This window comes from Accipiter gentilis, chromosome 11, assembly GCF_929443795.1.
Source record: "Accipiter gentilis chromosome 11, bAccGen1.1, whole genome shotgun sequence".
Classification (NCBI taxonomy): domain Eukaryota; kingdom Metazoa; phylum Chordata; class Aves; order Accipitriformes; family Accipitridae; genus Astur; species Astur gentilis.
The window spans coordinates 25494544-25516819 of record NC_064890.1 but is presented as its reverse complement, the minus strand read 5'-3'; the positions used below and the strand labels follow the sequence as shown (position 1 = coordinate 25516819).

Genomic DNA, 22276 nt, shown 5'->3' with positions numbered 1-22276 from the left:
ATACAAGCAGAACAAGATGCACAGATTTCCACCTAACAATTGTAAATTCTAAGTATTTCATAACATTTGTTGTCATTATCACTAGTGGGTAGTTTAAACTCCTTATGAATCAGTATAAAGAGGTACATCTGATCTAGCAAAGGTGTGACAAAATATGTTACACCTGGTGTCCCTATTTGTGATTTGAAACAAAGCACAGAAATTATGCTAATGAATTAGTCTAGCACTTTCCTTCAATTTGTGCACATAGAAGGTATTTATTCAGAATGTTATGATGTTTTGAAACTGTTTTTTAAAATCCTTCACATCCGGATTTTTTAAAAATCCCTAAAATAATTAAATTAAAAATAATGTTTTAAAGCATCACCAAAGTTTTGAAACAAATCAGTTTAACAAGTCCTAACTTACCTATCATCTTCTTAATAGGAACATTGCTTGACACTTGAGTAGTGCTTTATAAACTTCCATGTAATTACTCCTCACAACACATCCAGTGAGGGATGTTGGCATTATTATATTAGCTTCTGTAGGAGAGAAACCAAAGCGGAGAAAAGCGAGAACTGTTCGGAACCTGAGGTCCTAGCGCAGCAGAAGAAACATTCAGAAAAGCCTCACAGCAGCCCTTGTCTTCCAGACATTGGAAAATGCATTTCAGAAGCCTGTAAAGCTGTTCAGCCTTTTCACTCCATGTGTCAAAACATGCAAATCATTCATTATTTAAAAAAATATAAAAGAAAATGTTCCAAAGAGAAGCAGCAAATTAAATATTTGCAGACTTTGCAACTCCACTATGCGACTTTCAGTGACCGTGTTTCCCTCATATTTTGTATGGATCCAGTGTAAACTACTCAGGGCATATTTCATCTTCGGAGCTTTGCAAATTACCCTTTGGAAGCAGCTTTTGTCTCCATTGGCTATACCAGATCCCTACAGTGCCAAGACCCCAAATTCAGGCATTGCAGTTAGTTGCCTAAAAATAGATGAAATGAAGGAGGCTTTTCTGTACCTATGCATCATGAAAAGTAGGTAATGTGACATTCACAGAAAATGTTTGTTGTTTGCAGTCTGACAAAAGTACTCATTGTAAAGCACAATTCAGAATAATACATATTAGTTTGCTCTTTTCAGTCAGTGCTATAAAGTAAAGCTTCTGTGGATGCAATGACTGAACTTAGCTGATAAAGAACAGAGACTGTTGACTGGAAAGATTTCAAAGTGCTTGGCACACCTGGTAGAAAAAAAATTCTTTTTAGTTGTGCTACTTTCCAGTCCAGTGGAAAAGGGCTAGAGTGCAATTTAAACAACAGTGGGGAAAATGCAGTTGCCTTCTTGGAATTCATATACAATCTCTGAAATAGCAGTCTCTTCCCATGTTGCAGAAATAAAAACTTTTTATTGGGAACTATGTGATTTTCTTCTGGATTAAAATTTTGACACTTCATGCTCTCATACATTGGAAAACTCCCTTTTAATCTACCAGACTTCATGTAAACATTGGAACCAATGAGTACTTCTCTTTCCATCCAACATAAAACAGCAGAAAAACACATGATGCTGCCTGTATCAGCAGTGCAGATTATCTCCGTTGCATCTCTAGCACCTCTAAGGAATGGAGGAACAGTGCCAGACACTAATTTCCATTCTCACACAGCAATGCAACTGTTATGGCTTGTTTCCATGAACTCAAATTAGTTATGTTTCATTGTGCATTTTAGGCATTCCTGGACAGGTTTGTGAAACAGAAACTCAATTGCATTGCATGGGAGTATACACAAAGAACCCTATCTGTCTCAGAAAGTCCCTACTCTGCAGGTGGTGGAGTCTGAAAGAGTACCGAGACTACTCTTAGAAACTTTCCCTGTCATCTGCTGCTGGCCACAGTGGTAGACATGATACTGAGTTAGATGAACATTTGGTCCAAGACAATAAGGCTAATCTAACATTCTGAGACATTCCGCCTTGGAAAACCTACCAGTGCAGAACGACAACTGTAGGTCATCCTTTCATCAAAAGTCAAAAAAGTACTTTTATATTCCTGGCCACCTTTTGATGGCAGTACAGGGGTAAGAACAGGGAAGAAAGCTTTCATAGTATGACCCAGCCAATCAGTTCTCTTAAAATATCCATCTTAAGAAACTTTCCTACACAGAAAACATGTAGAATTTTAAAGATGCCAAAGAAACAAAAAGACTTCTGACTCCGTGCCACTTCGGCTCTTTTGAAGAAACCTCCTCTGTGAAAGAACATAGAAGTGGCCACCCAAAAGCATATTCAGGCCTGTACCCTACTCCCAATGGGATGCAGAGGGAAGCAGCAACTGGATGGAAGCATGCGGTTATACATCCCCAGAATTTTCTCCTATACTCATGCTATTACTGGCTCTAGGAGTTTCTTTATCTAGAAGTGGTGGCTCTGTATTTACTACTTGTTAATGGATTTTTGTTTCAATGAATTTCCACAATGGCTTTCTCAACCCTTTTAAACTTTCAAAGTCTACACCTAGTAGCACGGTTACACATCTCAGCTAGATGTTCCACATCACAACTGCGCCTAGAAGCAGCTCTTCTGGTTTGCTCTGAAACTGCCACCTACTAGTATTATTCAGCGATTGTCTTGTGGCACTGGAAGAGACAGCTTCCAGTGTACAATAATTTGCATTAGAACTGTTAACATGATTGGATGTTTACCCTTGGAAATGCCACACGGAAGCAAACAATCTAAAACTGAATTCTGCAGGTGTTATTCTAGGAAACAATAGAAATGCATTGCTGAGAAATATATATCCCCTTTGAGAAACTTCAGTATCCCTTCATGGAATTCAGGATTTTTAAAATGGATTAACATAATTAGGAAAAAAAATTCCTAAAAAATTGTGAGTATCTTGAAAATGGTAATGTTTTGGGTGGTGGTGAGACAAAAAACAAAACCTGATATACAAGAAAGATATAAGCATGTAACAGCAGCACAGATTTGCTCTTTGTCAGAAGTTCTTTACTGTAACAAATACGTAGCAAATAAAAACATTCAAATGCACTGTGCCTGCACTAGTTATTAAACTGGAGCTGATTCATGTTTGGAGCTGTAGAAGCAGGACTTCAGGCATACAGAATTTACCACCTGTGAGGGAACATCAGAGCCATCTACTGGGGTCAGCCCATTCCTGCTGCACAGGATTGCTCTGAGAAGCAACTGCCTCACCAGAATAGCAATACTAAAGTGATAGTCAACCGTAAAACTGCTGTTACATAAAAATAATAAATTTTTTTTCCATAAAATCTAAGAGAAAATGTAAGTTGTAACACTGATGAACTGGACATAAGGTTTGGTTTGAGTGGTTTCTCCTCACTTGAAGTTTTAGAAATACTTTTTTAAAAATAGCATTTTTTTGTATGTAACACAAAGGGTAAAATGCCTTCTATGAGTGTTTTGGTGATCAATTTAAATGGAACAAAAACTATAATTACTCTTTTTAGTATCCCTCATTGATTACTGTTCAAATCTGAGACTGAGATTTTTCAATCCCTTTCCCCAAACAGAACTTCATGTGTATGTGTGTGTATACATATATTTAGACACACATATATAAAAGGACTCATATCCTGCTATAACTCAGTCAAGAGTTAGAGAGCAGAGCAGTTCCAGTTTCCCATAAACCTACTGGAATAGCTACCTCCGCTCTTCAAATATTTGATTTACCAAAATACTATAACAGATTTTATTGGAATTTGCAGAGATAAATTTCCAACCAGGCTTTAATAACTCCCACATTAAATACCTTAAAACCTGCTTTTAAAATAGACTATATACATACAGAGAAAAACTTCACGTTTATAGCTGCTAAGAAGCTACACTCGGACCCTTCTAAAAGTAACATGCAATTGCTTTATCTGTATTGGCTAGGAAAATATGCACTATTCTCAATTATAAAGGTTTCACAACACAATATAAACAATCAAAAGTGAGATTCATTTAGCTGCATTATAATCATATTCCCATCTTCTCCCTTAATTTAACCACGCTGCCCTCCTGTGGATGTCAGGATATGTATAATGCAATGGCCCACACTAAGAAAACGTAGTTCAAATCGATTCCTGCTACTTGTTTGTGACTGACTTGAAGAGGAAAGAAAATGTCACTGTGTAACCACAAAACTGGTTAAATTAAACTTCTAGCAAGGGCTGTTAAACTTATATTTGAAATAGTTTTAAAATGAATATTTTAAATAAGTAGAATGTCTTATTATTCCACAAATCATGTATATATGGGAGCACAGTCGTACATATTAATAATACATTTATTCTCAAATTAGGGGAAGAACATTCATTGCATAATGATGAGTTACTTCATCTGTTGAAGTGCCAACACAGTTGAACACATATATTATAAAGATTATCCAAACCCAAAATGCATAGAAATCACTTGCAAAAGTATCAGTATTTGGTAAACTGCAAAAGTGCCAATTGGTGAAACTGTAACCTTTTTTTCCTGGTACAGAGATACCAAATACATCTTGAGGAATTACTGAGTCAAAAATATGTTACGCCTTTAAAGAAAAATATCAAAATGGCTTGGAAGAAAAGAATCTAAAATTAAGAAGAGGTATAATCAATTATTCAAAGAAATTATCTCATGCAGAAAAAAAATCTTTTTGATTAATTACATTTCCATAAACTCTCTGTTCTAATCTCTGTTACTATCTAACTGGAAATTAGTATTACGCACTAAAACATTATATAATTTGAGCTCATCTATACTCTGTTAGTGTTGTCAGATTTGTTAAATCATTGGTTTAAAACAGAGCAGTATGGAACAGATACCGAAACCACTAAAGTACAATAGCTGAAGTGACACAAGGCTGCTATTTTTTTTCTAGACTGTATTTGTAAATGCTGACAAATTATGCTTAAACTCGTAATGATAAAGAATGCTTAAAAGTACACTTTTCTTTCTGAAGAAGGACTAGAATTTCTAAAGGCTACAAACGGTAGAGTGATACTTTCTGATTCTAAAACATAATGACAGAAACACTTTTTCTTTAGTATCTTTTTTGTCTTTAACTCAGAAATAAAAATGAAAAGTGAAATGCTAAATTTTAAATCAAGCCACTCCCTGCCAAAATATTTTATATATTATTGAAGAGACTGTGAAATAAATAAAAAGTCTCAGTAAAGCAAAAAACAGTAAGAAATTATTTTGGACAAGACAAGACATTTAGTATAGTCACATGCTATTTTGTGCCAATTAGTGAAGTTGTTAACATGCCGTATCAATAAGAAACAATTGACCTAGAGTAGTGGGGCTAATTAAATGAAGTAAGATAATTAAATGCTTCTCAATATATAATAAAAAATTATGGCTGAAAGTGTTCCATAATGTTGTCTTTTTGTTTTCCTATTATCTGCTTTTCTGCCGAGTTTTAATCAGTGTATCTATATGCATAAAAGATAGATAGTGTCCAGATGTTAATGTGTTAGTGGCAGGAATCAGGTGTTCAATTAAAATTTATTGAGTGTGCAAGGAAAAAACCCAAGCCTTCCATAAAGTAGAATACACACAGCTCAATTAAAAATGAATGTAGCATTTGTGATTAAACTGAACACTCACATTCTATAATGGAAATAAAATTTTACATGACATATAATTACTTTATTAATCTTAAGCATACCATAGTAACCTAGGGATCAGAGTTATCTTCTGTCTGAAAATGGATCCATTGCTTCTCTATATAAAAAATAATGGTAAAGCTGCATTTACACAAATTATTGGTTCCTCTCCTCTGATGCAATTTTTTTTGGCATAAGCAGTGAATGAAAGAAAAGCAACTGTAACATTTTTGGAGATCTTACTCTACCATACTTTCTCAGCTACTGGCAATATTTGTTGTATTTAAATATCAGCCCCGGTTGTGTTGCTTGCCTAACAACTCCAATTCTGTTTGAATGCATTCATTACTCAGAATGTGTTTCCAAATGGTTTGACTGAAAGATCCTTAAAAAGACGTCTCATGTCCATGTAACATGGTATTGGTTCCCAGCCTACAGTCCTTAACCTAAAAGGAATCATTCTGTAGTCTACATGTTCAGTCCCTTGCTTCAGATTTCAGCTTGCCCTTCAAAGCTAAGACTGACAACCAAATGAAAAAGGGCTAGAGAGCCTTAAACAGTTTTAGAAAAGAGACTGACCATCAGAAGTCCAGGTGTGAGTGGAGAACATCCTCGGGTAGACTTCTCCACACCAGCACTACTACACACTGAGCTAAGTTACTTACACTGTTCTACTTAGTCAATGGCATGGTGCAGCCTACTTAAAAATTTGAACTTAAAATGGTTTCAGAATTTAAATAAGCTTAAAATATCAGTGGTCAAAATCAGAAATGGAGGAACACACGATAAAAATAGTAACTTCTAAGGCACTGATTTACTGAACAAGGGTTACTAGTTTTGTATTTAGGAATCTGTTCTCTCACCAGAACCATATAGCTTCTCATCTTTGGAATAAACTTTGAAGAAAAGCAGATGGCAGTTTTGGGCTGGCAATCTTCTAACATTACCAGAGGAGCTCTCCATCTGGTAAAGCAAGAGAATTTGGTCTGACCCTGATGGAGACTTAGCAGCGGAACTCAAACCTACACCTACCACACCACTTCCCCTGCCAATTTGTCCCTGGTTTACTCAGTAAAAGCAGCATGAAAGATAATTGAAGGGGTCTTTTCTGTCTCTTGCTCCAAGACAGACAAACCATGCACAGGATCTGACATACCACTTCATATGCATTTTTCATCTACCTGATTTTTTTTTATCATTTATGCATAAAGTGAAAAAAAAATCCCACAGATTACAAAAAGACAAAGCCGTACTACATCGTTGAACATACACAAAGTTAATTTAGGATGGGATTAAATTAAAACAAGTTTGTGACAGTAAGAATGCTAAAAAGATTATTTTAGTGCAGGGTGAATTCGTCATTACAGTTTTTATTTAAATAAAAAGATAGAGTGAGCTAATCATGCAGAACTCTGTATGAAAGCACCGCTACACCACTGACATCGCAGAAACCACCAGCCTACCGAGGTGATGCTGTCACGTTGTTTATTCAGGGTTGTGAGATGTACTTGAGGACCCTGACAAAATGGTACAGTATGGAACTGCCAACACATTTGTGTTGACATTTAACAGGATGTGGACTATTTAAAGGGAGCTGGCTGTGACAAATATACTATTTGGACAAAACACCACTAGTGCAGGGCCATAGGGACTCTGTTACTATGTCAAAATTACATGCAATACTGTAATAATTGAAATTATACTACTGTGGAGAAAAACCCCCCCACTATATTGAATTTACAAAAAAGTTACCCCTGCCTTTACATCCAGTATGGTGTTAAAATAATTTTTGCCCCTACAGAATAGTGTATTATGAATTGGAATCCACCCTCAGACACAGTGTAGCTCAACTGACCTTACAGTTTAGAACTGAGCCAGCATTCCGGCACATACAGAGGATTAGATTGCTTATGTGCAATTAGCATTTAAAACTAATTTTGCTGTTATAAGTGCCTTTGATTTTGTAAGGGTTTACATTCCAAAAGACAAAAATAAGGTGAATTTTACCTTCCTACAATAACATATGGACAGCACAAGTGACAGAAGGACACAACAGGCAGGTGGCATGCCCCCATCCTTGCAGCTAGTAGTACTGGCACTCTTTGTACAGAAATAATGCCAGGCCATGCCAAACCATATGCAATGTCAATGTATGTCAGGTGGAAATATCTCTCTTAAATTCTATGTCACAGATTAGTGTATGGTACCAAGAGACAAGTCAGATCACCTGATGAGAAAGGCTAACAAATAAACTGCATCATTCACCTGCATGATATGTGTACTGTGCTGATTTGTAGTAGAAAAAAGCAATATAAACAAAATCTAAAACAATTATTTCAATGATGTTTGGTGCCACAGTCTGGGAAAATGAGAATGTTGCTTAGGTGACTATGTACAGTAATAATGTTACGAATATCACATTACATCTTCATTACTACAGACTCATGCATGTAAGGGAAGTTTCCAGACAACTTTTGAAAGGAACTCAGATGGCAAAAAAGTTAACAATTATAATAATAAAAAATTAATACAAAATACATATATATATATTCTACTATATATAATTTTGGAATAGGTTATGAAGCAGGGGTACTTGCATGTGATTTCATTCTAAAGATACTGTCAGCAATATTTTGGACGTATTTACAGAGTAATAATTTTTTTCTCAAGTTTTAAGCAAAACTAAAAGTCAGACGTTGTTCTGAATGGTACTTTTCCAAAGCTATGGGAACTGTGTAACAATAGCATGAAGAAATTTAAGCTAAAGAAGCCAACCTGAACATTCAAGTCAGACCTCAATTAGAGTGTAGACTTACTAGGAAATTCCCACTGCTCTGAACTTATTACTGCAGATTTTAGAACACCTCTGATGTGATAAAATTTAAACTGTTCATCATTTATTGTAGTAAAAATAAGCAGCCTACTCTATGCTCTCATTTTAGTAAGACAAATGATGCATAGGAAAAAAATGACTTGCCTATATTTCACTTCAGGTACATGTAGTGACTAAACTGCTCAGATCATGATCTTCCATGTGAGGACCTAATAAGACATATTTGTCTACAACTTAACATTTTTTTAACGTTACCTTCAATTCACATAGCACTGAATGGTCAACCCATCCATTCTTCTTATCTTGAATATGAAAAACACTTAAAAGTAAATTAAACTTAAACCAAAGTTATTACTTAGTGGTTTAGAACAAAAGCCAGTTACAAATCACACTAAACTTTAGATTTTCTCAATTCCTCACCCACAATTTAATGAACCTACGGTCTCTTTTCAGTTAAATTTTAGTTCATCATTTGGCCTTCTAAGTTACCACGAGCTTTGTTATTTTTAATGAAAATACCGAAAAATTCCTTTTTACACATTAACAGCCTTCTGAAGTTGTGATCTGAGCATTTCCAGTAACAGGCAAGACTGTTCAGATTTTATTCTTTATATTTTTAAATAATCCAATAAAGCAAACATTTACAAGCACAAATGAAGTACCTAAATAAAAAAGGATGCATCTACTTTGGTAACTTAGTCTGAATAAGGTGTGTGCTTTTGAAGAGAATCTCTCCATCACCCCCAGTTGCAGTACTTGGTTCACATTGCAGAATTGATTCAGAGCATGTGAACTAGACTCCTCTTGCATGAAATGAAATCAGATGTGGTACTCAGCTAGTGCATCTCTCATATTCCAGCCACTAAAGGGCAGTCAGTCTAGGACAAGACCAGACAGAGAGTGAACTAAATCCCCAGAAACACATATAAGGTGATCGTCATGTCTTCAGCAACCACTGAGTCGCTTTACAGACCTGTTTGGGCATACTTCATGCTTGGTTGCCTTTGTAGTCAACAAAGAGGCACATGCCAAGCACAGTTCAGGTCTTCCAGATTTCCATCTCTTTGTACTGGGCAGCATAATTTTGGTAGCCATCAGTGGCTAAAAATCCTTCATAGGTGCCTCAGGTAGCCAAGTCCAGGTTACTACTCATTGCACCATTCATCCTTTAAGTCTTCTCTCTCCATGGTAGGATCATCACATGCAATATGCCATCTGGGCACAGGGCTTAATCTCATCCCACTGCTGCAACAAGTGGTTGTGGCTAGAAGGTACTCAGTCAACCAGTCTCTCTCAAGCAGTGATGCTACATTCAAATTTGCTTGAGTAGCCATGAATTAGGAGTCAGTCACATAAACTATGATGACAAGTCTTCAGTGGTGCTGCAGCACAGCTCATCACCATCTTCATGGTCTGAAAGTGACCTCTAAAGTGATAAACTGAAAATTGCTGCCAAGTTTTTTTTTCACTTCTTTTTTTTTCCCTCAGACATGCACACGAAGACCAGTAAGTTTAGATGGGGAGAGATTTAAAGTTGAGAATTGCAGATAGAAATTTAATAGTATAGACTAGAAAAGTCCACCTAGCTATTCTACGGGTCACCGAGATGCTCAGTCATAGGTTCTGAGATCTCACATGGTAAGAAGAAAAAAGCTGGCATTTACATCTGAATGCAAGGCACCATTAAGGTAAACCATAAGAGATAATCCATGCCAAAAGTAAAAGAGTTTAGGACCCAGTGAGACTGCGACATAACTGCATTAAATAACGCTGAGAAGAGAACAAGGTACAAAAATCAGTACGCAGGAAACAGACCAATGTCAACAGGACCAGCTCACTCCAACTGATTATTTTGTGAGGCTCAGTAAGGATTTTAGCAAAGATGAACCAAAGTATGATGTGACACACATGCAGTACTGATATGGGGATTCTCCATACCTAATCAATTATGCATACTCAATCCTAGTGAAGGCAGGATGATATTGAACATGTGTTGTTAAATTTATGATCTAAAGACAATACATACACAACTGAACTTGCACCATTTTGCTCACCACAGAGCTGAAGAAAACCCATCTTAACGTTTTCAGAAGCACGTAGCTTTTCAGTGAAACATAAAAAACAGTTTTAATGATTTTTTTTTAAATGTGAGAGGAGAATCACAATTTATAAATTACATATTCATGAGAACAGATTCTTAAATCTGTTCTCCATTCTTTTACTTCATGTTTTAAAAAGTTATGAGTAAAAACAAAGCAAGATTTTTTTTTAAGAAAAAGATTGTATTTTAAGTTTTCTGACTATTAATCTTGCTTAACCCATACATCTTTTTCACATAAAGTCTGTTGTGGTTAAGCTAAGTGAGTTTGGATCTAAATTTGTATCTCAGCTTTTACAAATATTTCAGATTAATTACTATGGAATGAATGAAGAATGACACCTTAATTAGTAATGCTTCTCTTGGCAATTAGGATTCTCTTGGCTTCTCTTAGCAATTAAAGTGGCACTGGCCTGTCATTAAGGTCTTCAAGATTCCCCATGCCTCCTCAGAAGCAATTACTGTGGGAAGCACTGAAAATCAGGCTCATAGCTATAATCTGTTCTCTAAGGATCTAGCAGCAGGATAAACACTTTTGCTTCCTCCTTCCATAGTAATTTTGCATTAACCCATCATCATTATCTAATCAATCATTAATGTAATTTTAATGTGTCATTTTTCATGAAGTTCAATTTTCATTTTTAAAAAGTGATTACAGTCAATTGATTTTGCAAAAGCATATAGTACTAAAATCATTTAAATGAAGACAGTTAACACATTAGCAATTTTCTCCATGGCAAAATGCTAGCATTCATTTAGCACAATGAAATACTAGAGTTTAGCACAATTTAGACTAGCTTAACAGAAAATACTGCTATGAGACACCCTGGAATAAGAATAGTAAGGCATCCATACATCCCTAAAAGTGAATTAAAAATCAAGCAATTCTATCATGCTGCTTATAACGTACAGAGGAAATTTCTACCTTAGTATATACAAGCGCATGTTGCCTTATGAATGTAAAAATGAGGACAGGTTTGCCAGAATTTAGCAAGAAATATAATTATAGCTACATCAATAACACTTTTGACTCTCTGACTAAACAAAAAATATACACCATTGCTATTGGACCCAAATTTAAAAATGTTAATTAATTATGGGCCAAAATTTAACCAATATTTCTGCTGAACTGTAAAGTCACTTTTAGTTTTCAGATTTTGTGTTAGTTTCTCAGTAATCTCATTCCATGTGTTAGAAGTTCTTGAAACACTTGGGTTTACTCTGTGCTGGGATTTATGAGTCTTGTCTTGCAGAAAGGGATGCTCACAGGCTTGTCTTCAGGGTCTTGGATCTTTGGAGTCAGCAACTGTCTGAGAGTTACCGTTGAAAAGAAAGATAATCTCCTCTTCCTAAGTTTTAGTAAAAAGCTCTTATGGTTCAAAAGAATCATGTTAACTTCATGCAGCAGGAAGAGTATTTAAGTTACAGATCAGCAATGCCAGTCCTTTCCATTTCAAGGTATTCAGCAATGACTACATTTCATAAAGTATTCTGAAGTTTGCAGCCAGGATACTTTTCATAGTAGTTTCTGACATATTGTTCTGCAGGATCATTCACTGAGCAGAGAAAATATGCCCTACACATATAAATATGTGGTGCTGGATGTCAGATGACATTTTGGCATACCTTGACGTAAAGAGAAGAGCAGATATTCCTGCAGTCCAGTGATATTTGCTGCACTGTATACTCCTGTTGCTACTCACATTTTTTACTGAAACCCCTTTTTTTCTTCAACAGTCAACTGTGTTTGAAATTCAACCAAAGCCTATTTCATCAGCTACACAACTTCTGTAAGTGGTGGGTAAAACACTGGCATTAATAGAGTTTGCTTCAGCACTGCAGAACTACCTACAGCTACTGCGCCTGTCTTGAACAGTCCTAAGATTTTGGATTGTCATGCTAGGTCTAGGTTGAATATCAATTGGAAAATGAAGCTTTGCAGTTTACTTCTGTCTTCGAAGCCAATGAAACTTAACTGAAACTCTGATGCTTCTTTATGCCTTCCTGTCAGAGATTACAATGAAATCTTTTGCCCAGTGTCTCAAAGGTTCTCTGTATAAGGCAAGCAAATATGAGGTCACATGCTTTGAGTCTGAGCATGAGCCAACTCTAATTCAGAAGTGTTGTGACCATGTTGGCAACCCCAACAGTTCTGCAGTGCCGGTGCTGGCATCACATTGTCAGTTTTTGGTCAGGTTGGAGAGCTAGCAAAGTGTAATCTCTCCCCCTCTCCCCCTCCACAAGTCCCATGACGTCCTCAAATGGTCATATCTAAAATAATACTTTGTTAGATTAAAAAGAAACCTCTAACTCAATTTTGCTTCATAAATAAAGTTTCTTTACTAGAGAATTCCCTTTAGATATGCCTGCTTTTGTTCATCTTCCATATTACTGACATCCCCATTAGCTTATAAAGAACACTTTGAAAGAGTTAATCTACATGGGTAGATGAGAATGAGGTTCTCAGGACAACTTGGGCACTAATTTTGACTTATTTTGCACTCAGCAAACATTGTCCCATTTGCCAGTAACAGGAAAGACGAGAAAAGCTGTGCACGCTATAAAATCATAGCTAGATGGAGTGACTAAGTTTTACTTTGATCCAGCTGACTTGCATACACACTTGATACCTGTGATAGGATCCTCTTGCAGCAGACTGCTTCAACCCAGTGCTTCAACATATTATAACAAGATTTCACAAGTTAACAACTGAGACAACCTCAGGAGGATTTTTGGTTATATGGTTAGTGAATCAAGGCTCAGGTTGAAGACCAAGGCCTTCCTTCATGGCAGGCACCCTTTGCCCACACGTGAGGAAGAGTAGCAGAGGATTATCTTTTCATCAATGGCACAAAGGTAGTTAACTGGCCTCCCATTTGCATATGGATTACAGGTCATCTCAAAATACCAGAAGGCCTGATGTTACAAACGGCAGTGGGCAATCTCTGTCAGGTACTTGTAGAAAGATTTACCTCATATATGTATTTGAGACTAATTAGGAGTAATTGTAACAGAAATGATAAAGAACACTGATATATTCCACCCATATTTCTTAAAACTTTACTGTTCTTATGATAGGATAAAAAAATGCTTTGAACAAAACTGCAGATGTTAAAAACACAAATCAAGCATGTCTGCTGCCAAATAGAACAAGCTATATATATGTTAGAGGACATCACAAACCCTGAACTACCACCAGTGCAAAAATATCCTCACAGGAATTAACTGAAGTGACATTTATTTCATAAAGTATCTATTTAATTTCATGCATCTTCATAAGAGTATAAACACAGACACTATTTTATCTATATAGATCAATATCTATAACTAGTCAGAAAAACAAGAAATAGCAGTAGAAGTGAAGATATTTCTCCTAACTGCATGGTTACCTGTAGCGAAATTGTCCTATTATCTATCAAAGTAGCCTATTATCTATCAAAGTAGCCCAAGTTTCATTTAAAACAGAAGGAGACTTAGCTTTTAAAAATCACTTAGGCAGCTACACATAGTTTATCTCTGACCTGAATTTAGATTTAAGAAACTGTGAATTAGGCAGTAAAAAAAAATATGACATGACTGAAGCCCACCTCTTGTTCTGGTAATTCATCTTTCCAAAGCTTTGTGGTCTAGTGATTAGGCAGTTATTTTAATTTAGTAGATAATCTATACTTCTTCTGAATTCAGTACATATAGAGAAAAGTTTACCTTACCAACTCCAGAGTACCTTTACTTTTTTTTCCCCCACAGCCAATGTCTTAGCATTGATAAACCAACCTGTTGAGGTATTCCTCCCTACCTAGTGGCTTTGAGAAAACTCGGAGAACTCTGACGTAGCCTAAATACCTAAATTTTTAGGCTGCTGTAGTGAAGCCATATGACTAAATGATCAGAAAAGGATTCCAAACTAGCTGATGTTATGTAAAGTTTGCAAAATTCAAACAAACTCAACAGTTTCCTCCATCTGACTTTCCTTACGCTTCCCAGTCTTGACATTGACAAACTGAAAAATAAGCCTTCTACCAAAGGACAGTGAGAACCTAGCTCTTTGAAGCAGCAGCTGAAGTCAGTGCTCTGCTACCCTTTTTTCAGCTGGAACAAAAAGTGCAATAGGAACAAACAGAAAGCTAGATGGTGCTAATATACTGACTTTATGGCTACCACTAGATGCGCTGTGCACAAGCTTGGAAAGACAAATCAAATATTATAAAGGGATACAGAAGAGTTTATGTATGTAGATGAAGAAATGCTCTAGTTAGATAACTATCTACTTAATATTTGGTTCAGGCAATTACGTTGTGTTGATAAGAAATGAAAAAGAGCATCAGGAGTCTCTCAGATAGCCCCCTTCCCTTTTGTAAGAGAAAAATGTTACTGTCTTCACTAATGAGTAAAGTATTTTCAGTAACTGCTGAAAAGTAATATAGAAGTTATTGTTTTTCTCTCATGGAAAATACTACTAATTGAAGAAGTCTATGCTACATATTACCATATCATAACAAGTATTAGTAAGGATTTTCAAAGATTTTGGATACATACAGGTTTCTAACACTTTTCTTCACTTTGAAGCAGCTGTATACCCACTCATTCTAAGAGAAACTAAACTTGATATTTTAGCTTAGCCAAAATTTTGTTTCTATATAATCTTTTTAGTGCTGGTAGAACAAATGATTTAGAATTATTCTAACATATCTATGTGTTTTGGCTCAGAGAAAGGTCTGAAACCAGTTTCAAATTCACTATGTGCAATACAAAGGCCTATCTGTGACAGGGAGCACGCAGCACTTGCTAAGTGTGATTGTATTCCTGACATCTTACTTTACCTGTAATTTCAATGTGGTGACCTTGCACATTTCTCTGAAATAACAATATTGGGAGCAGATCTCATCTTCAGATCAGCCTTCAGATTACACATCTTAAAGTTACAAAGCTAATTCTGTTTCTCCTGCCCTTCTTTGCTAGGTGACCATGGACAAGCAGCACATGCTGGCACCATCATTGTTCTGGCTAACTTCAGTGTCCCTGTGGCTCTTCTTAGCTGACTTATGAGCTCACTAGTAGCTATGACGATGGTTTATCCAGGTGACCGTCACACACTACAGCCCTACCCACTGAGAAGCCAGCAGACCCCAGTGCTATCCTCAGCTGAGTCACTGAATTGCCTGTGACTTTGGGTGATCTCTGTTCATTCCTGTGCTTCATCTCACTCATCTATAAAACAGAGAAAATGATACTTGCCTTCCTCTCCAAAGAACTCTTTTATCAATAGGTGACAAGTATCGCAAAAATGAGAGGGGAAAATTACTTATCCTCTAATTCTGCACATTGGAAGACTGCTAACCAGGGCATTCGCCTCACAGTAACTACAGCAGCAGGATGAGAAATGTTATACTTCAGTCACATACAGCAACCAATAGCTGTATTTATTGTTTATAAATGCTCTTCTAAGAACATTTCAGTCAATTCCAAGTGCACAAGAGAAAAAACTTTAAAAGGTTAGCAAATTTACGGTGACCTTTATATTCTGAAAATACAACCATAAAATAGTAGTAATAATACAAAAGAAGTTGTGAGTGAAAAACTATTTCACACAGATTCCTTACCATTTTGGAGAGTCCAAGTTCGAAAAAGTCATGAAAATAATTGCTTTACAGATGAGAGACAGGAAGAAAATCTGGGCATGTACATACTCAAGTTCTTGTAGAATGTATATTCCAAACACAAAAGTTTAACAAATTAAAGGTTGAACATTTCTATAAGCAACATGTCATAGCAGAAAGCAGAACAGAACTTATAAGAATGAATGTGGCCTTTCAAATCCTGGAAAAAGTTCTGGACAAGAGCTATGCTGAAATGTTTTACTTCGTAAGTCAAACCCAAATAACATTGCTTTGTAATACTGTCCTGGTCAGGCTGTTCAATTTGCAAGTATTTAATTTTACATTATTATTTATTTTCCTCTTTTCAGTATGACCATTAAGTACTACTAATCCTTTTGAAGCAAGGTATTTGAAAAAAATCTCAGTATTCCTTTTTTATTTCTAGATTGGAAGCAATAGAATAATACCCTTTAGTAACCACTAGGCTATGCTAACATACAACTTAACTGAGACAAAATCTACTTTTAAAAACAGTGCATGCTTTAAATGCATGCGGATGGGCAAAGGCACATTAAAAACCCACACACACATTACAAAAGGTATTTACAGTAACCCACATATCTTGAGTGGATTAACCTGTCCTGCTTGGGTTTTCAACCCTAATTTAATTATGAGCTAAGGAGAACCAAGTGAGCCTTTCTGAAGTAAACAGTACCTCCCTAACACTGCTATTCTGACTCAACAGAAATAAACAGGCTTTTAGCATTTTCTTTAGGAATTTTTTAGGTCACATTTTGCTTATTTCCTCTGATGATTTGTTTTAAATTCAAGATTGAAACAGAATAGAAATATTAAAATGCCTCCTGTTGTATGGATGTTGGCTTTCCTACCTTAATAAAGAAGATTAAAAAATATCTTGTACATGCTCTGCATTTTAGACAAGGAAAAGGTTACCACATTCTATGAGAAGATAACAAGTACATTACAAATTATGAGAAAGGAATCTGAAGTATAATGAATTGCTGATAATCAGAACTGTTCTACAAATCCCCATTAATGAGTGACATGTACCTTGTCATTACTCAGAATTTCTAGCTGTGCATGCCTCCTCTTGTAATCTACTGACAGGGTTCAAATAGAAAAGGATGGTTATACATCCTTTGGGTTGTTTCGTACTTCAAGAGCCTTTCATGCAAGAACAACAACAAAAAAATCTAATAAATAATAGGATTATGTTTACTGTAAGACATATATGAGTATTCCTTATTTTTTAAACATGTAACAGAATGCATAGAAAAAAATCACAGACTGTTTCTTTGATCAAATGTTTTTTTAAAAAATTGCATTAGTGGAGTAACACTAGATTAGCTGTATGGACATGTCAACATAACACTAGTGTAAAAGTAACGTGGTTAGCAAAGCTACCTCTTTTTTCACAGAGGTACAAAGGATCTGCGATTGAGATTCATAGTAGTGTTGAGTCACAGGGTTTTTTATCGCTTGCTCTTAGGAAGGTTACAATTTATAATGAAAAAAATCCCAAGTTTATAATTTTATTTGAAATATAATTATTTGTCATGACTGTGGAAACCCAAAGAGGGAACATGATCTGAAGGTGCTGCAGTCCAGAATACTACTTGTGGATTAAAATCTCAGTTTAAGTACAAGACAGTATAATTTGTAAAACTGAATATTCTTGAGACATAAATGTGAGATAGGTTTTCAAGTCTTTCAGCATATCCCCTGTGTCAGTAAGTAAAGTCAGTCTTAAACAGAAGAAACTTTTCTGAAGGAGTAAAACTGTAAAGCCACAATTAGCTTGGGCCTGTGGGTTTTGCTGACCCAGCAGAAACTGAAATATTTGAGCGTAACTCCCATATCTGAAAAAAACGGTCTCATTAGATTATCTTTTTAAATCATGATAGAGCATTAATCTAACAAAACCCCTCTTTCTGCAATTGGCCGTGGGGTAAAATTTTAATTCAACTTTGAATAAATGTTGAGATTTCAGCTGAAAGGCATTATCTAGTGCCAACAGATTGCCTTTTTCTCCTATGAGACAAATATGTGTGATGTGCATGAGGTGTTTCTGAAAAATAAAATGAAGAATTAGAACTTAACTGAGATAATCATACTAACATTAGAATTCTGTTATTATTATTGTAAAATACAACTTGCTAACATGATGAAATTCCAGCAGCAAGGATTATCACATTCTTTCATCCTTTTATTCCCCCCCCTTTTGTGTACTCTATGACACTGTGCTTAAATATCTGACCACAAACTAAAAAAACAAAACCAAACAAAAACCCCCCAAACTAAATAAAAAACCCCTAAAATAAAATAAACAAAAACCTCCCAGACCCTTTCACTATTCAGGATAGCAGCAGCTGCCTTCCAGCTCTTCAACACTTTATTTTCTCCTTTGGTGTGTTTCATTGCATGTTACGCAAACACTGCTTGACAGACAGAATTGAGTCATTTGCTTTTCTACCTCAGGCAGGTTCACCAGTGAGCTGCAGAGCCTGGCACTGCAATAACACTGCCCGGCAGAGCATAAGCCTTTGGCCATGTGTTAGAGAATTGACCATGCCCCACTTCCCCTGGCTCGTGAAGTGTGCAGGAACCTTTTCTACCAGTTGCTTCCCAAGATTTACCTTCAAATGTCAATGACACTGGGAGGTGGTATTATTCTCACTTCATAACAGGAGAACTGAAGTACTAAAAATGTTAGGCTTCAGAAATTAAGATGAAGATCTAATTTTTAGGATATTTGAACTCTAACAGCACAACGTATATTTGCAGCCCCGTTTCCACAGATTTCAGCTAGTAGCTGTGAGTGTTGGGCACCTCCATGAAATCAGATTCCAGTTTATCAAACTGGGCACAGGAAACAAATAACATAAGACCAGTTACTATAGGTGGAAATGTTTCAGTCTCTTACAGGCAGGTCGTTCTCTGTAGCACAAATGGGGAAAAAAGCCAGTTCTTCCAGGCATCCCTCAACTACCTTAACTGCAAAAAATTCCTTTGCCTTCCTAGAATACTGTCCATAATCCACTGTGTGTTTCCAGCCTCTTCACAAATGAGGATTTCTCTGGTAACACAGTATCAGTTCGGAACCAGAATAGCTTTAATCTGTGTGTTGAAGCAGGTGGGAATCCCTCTTGAAAAAAATAGCAAATGACCACTTAATACTTATACTCACTGAGGAAGTCAAGAGAAGGCTGCAGAGAGTGCCTGGATGATGGATTTTCATAACATTAATGGTTCCTGACTGTACACATTACAATTATTCCAGCAGGTGTATTTTTCCCTCCAAAAAACCACCTTCCTCCTTCCTCTCACTGCAACTCCAGTGCCATCATACAGTATTTCATCAACCTTTTCAATGGTTATTGGAGTAATTATTAACCTTTTATTTCATTTCACATATATTTAAGGTGAAGGAGTCCCTACAGGCCTCCCTCAGTGCCCTAGCTTTTCTAGGCAAATGTGGAGGTAATAATCTTTATAGCTAATGGCTATAAAGAAAGGGGAACGATGACTGACCTTGAGCATTTTTGGTGGGCAGAACAACAATATTTGCCTGGAGAATAGTAACAGCAGTGACCCTGAAGTAAAATGAAGAAGTAAACAAGTGTTCCAGGAGATTAGGATTCAAAATCAATGCGAGGAAGTAACCAGCAGCAGCACATAAAAGGGATAATGATAATGATGGAATTAAATTATTGAAAGTAATATTTGACTGGGCAATCCATTTAATGCTCAGAAAAGAAGACTAGTGACATAAACCAGTATGGAAAAGCAAACTGGGGGGTTAGGAAGACCCTCTGAAGACCCCAGAAGAACAGCTAGCTCCTAGCCAAGAAAGCCCCTGGGGCAACCCAGGAGTACGATGGGAGGAAGCACTAGAGCCTTGTCCTTGTTGCTGGACCGAGGTCAAAGGAAGTTGCATGTTATACCCTTATTGGGGTTGCAGACAGCATGACCCCAACATTATCAGTGACTTGATCAAAAATGGGGACTTCTCCCAGGCACCTGTTGGGGTAGGTGCATAGGAGTGCAACATCCCTGACATAGCTGTAGCGTGGAGTATGCAACTGAACCAGGCCACGTGCAAGTTAGACATCCTGTCCCCATGGCTGCCTTTGACAAACACTGAAGAACGCAGGCAGCACTATGCCACCCCGCAGCATTCACTACTTCAGCTGGCTGAATACCTTTCAGCAGCAGGAGACTGAAACCATGCCAGTGGACTGAATCTAGAGGATTTGCCAAAATTACCAAATTATTTCAGAGGTGTTTGGTGAGCGCAAATGAATGGGGCAGGGGGTGGGGACCGACAGGAGAGCATCATGCTTTAGTACAGACAAGCACTTTTCTCTCCTCCCTAGGTCCTCTCCACTCCAACTTACTCATGTCAGCCTGGTCTTCCTGTTCTCTCCTACCACGTTATCCCATTTCTCTTATTCATGTATTTGCAGCCCTACTTCTAAGTTTTCTCATCTCAGACCCAGTCTCCAAGCGCAGTAGCTCCAGTTCTTCCGTTAGCTCCACAACTGGTTTCCCTCTTTTGCCTTGCAGCTCCTGGTCACCAGCCACCAGTCTCCAGGCAGCAAGTCTCATTGTTACAGTCCTGATCATTTGTGTCTAAGTTTTCCCCAAACCAAAATGAGGGCTGAGGTTGATAACTGGGAGATTTCAGGCCAACCAATTACAGGTTTGCCAAAACTTAAGTAAGGTTTGTTTGTTTGTTTTAAAGTATCAAATATAGGAATTTTTGGCAATTGCTGTCTGTATACGATGAGCAGAATATTAACAGGAGGAGATTAAAAAGAAATATAAACAGTATGGTCACTACATTAATTCTATATTTACATGTTGAATAGTCCTCTTTTTTTGAAATGTACTTCTACTTACTTCAGAAGAAGTTAAAAGGATGGAAAAGAGCCCAGGTAATTGCTTTATAACTACAGATACAGCTTTGCTTACTGTTGGCAACACTACCTGTTTTTGCAGTTGGGATGAGGAATAGCAATGGCAGTTGGCTAGGGGAGCCGTCTTCATGAATAATCTATTCCAAATAGTTTCAGTGTTAGACAGAAAAAACATCCTTAAACTGGTATTCGTACATAAATTCCTTTCAAGAGAAATACCATACCGTGGACAGAGAAACAAAAAGGGGAGACTATGTTGCAAGTACCATCACATTCAGGTATACAATTAATCCTGTTTTAATGCAAATATATGTTTCTCCTAAATACCAACTTTTTTCCCCCAAAGTGCTATAAATTCTAACATTCAAACCCAGTTTCTAAATAACACTGTGGTCTTGGTTCTGCATTTCAGAGTTAGCTCATCATCTGTCTTTACACATCACTGAACATCTGAAATGAATTTTACTCCTGACTAATCATAACTTTATGTACCAAATGAGGATATAACACAATGCCATACTATAGGAACTGTTGTACACATTTTATAATGTTTTACAAACTTCATGTTTTTAGCTACATATGTTTAAACACAGGCACAATGGGACAAAATAATAAATACAAACAGCCAGAAAATGGACACTTACCCACAGTGCTTCATGTGAGGTGGTTTATCCATTCTCACCGCCAGTTTAATTTTCAAGTCACTGTCCTGGCTGTTTTTGGGGACTATCATTTTATGCAGATCAGGTGACTTTGGGCTATTGGATGTTGGATACAACACCACCTGCAAGTCATAAAATAAATACTTTAATGAGTTGATACGAAAATATCTTCAAGTCTTTAATGGAAACTTCTAAGCAATTAAGATTCTTGTTGCATCTCCTCCAATCTGAAAGATGACTAAAAATCTTCCATAAATCTAATAAACTAGTTGGCTCAATCTTATTGTAATACACAAATTTCAAAAATGAACTCATTCATTTTCTTACAAATAGGAACTTTCATATTAAGAGTTAAATAAAATTTCCTCCTCCATTAGTTCATTCTGAATTAACAGTTTTAAACAAAAAGGAAAAGTTGACACTTGCAAATAGTCATGTACAATTAAACAAGAACCTAAACTTTTACATTACTCAGTGCTCTGCTGGAAACATCCTATTGAAACAATTTGGTGTAGCATTAGGCAACAGATCGCCCCTCCAGCA

At 36.6% G+C, this 22276-nt stretch overlaps 1 protein-coding gene across 6 annotated transcripts in view; it reads right to left on the bottom strand.

The window, feature by feature from the left end:
- CADPS2 (calcium dependent secretion activator 2) overlaps positions 1-22276 on the bottom strand; it is a 324748-nt gene that overhangs the window by 129359 nt on the left and 173113 nt on the right. For all 6 annotated transcript variants that reach the window (XM_049814057.1, XM_049814052.1, XM_049814053.1 and 3 more), the window contains exon 8: positions 21716-21855. In XM_049814057.1, coding sequence (XP_049670014.1) covers positions 21716-21855 — 140 coding nt within the window. The remainder of the gene's footprint in view (positions 1-21715; positions 21856-22276) is intronic.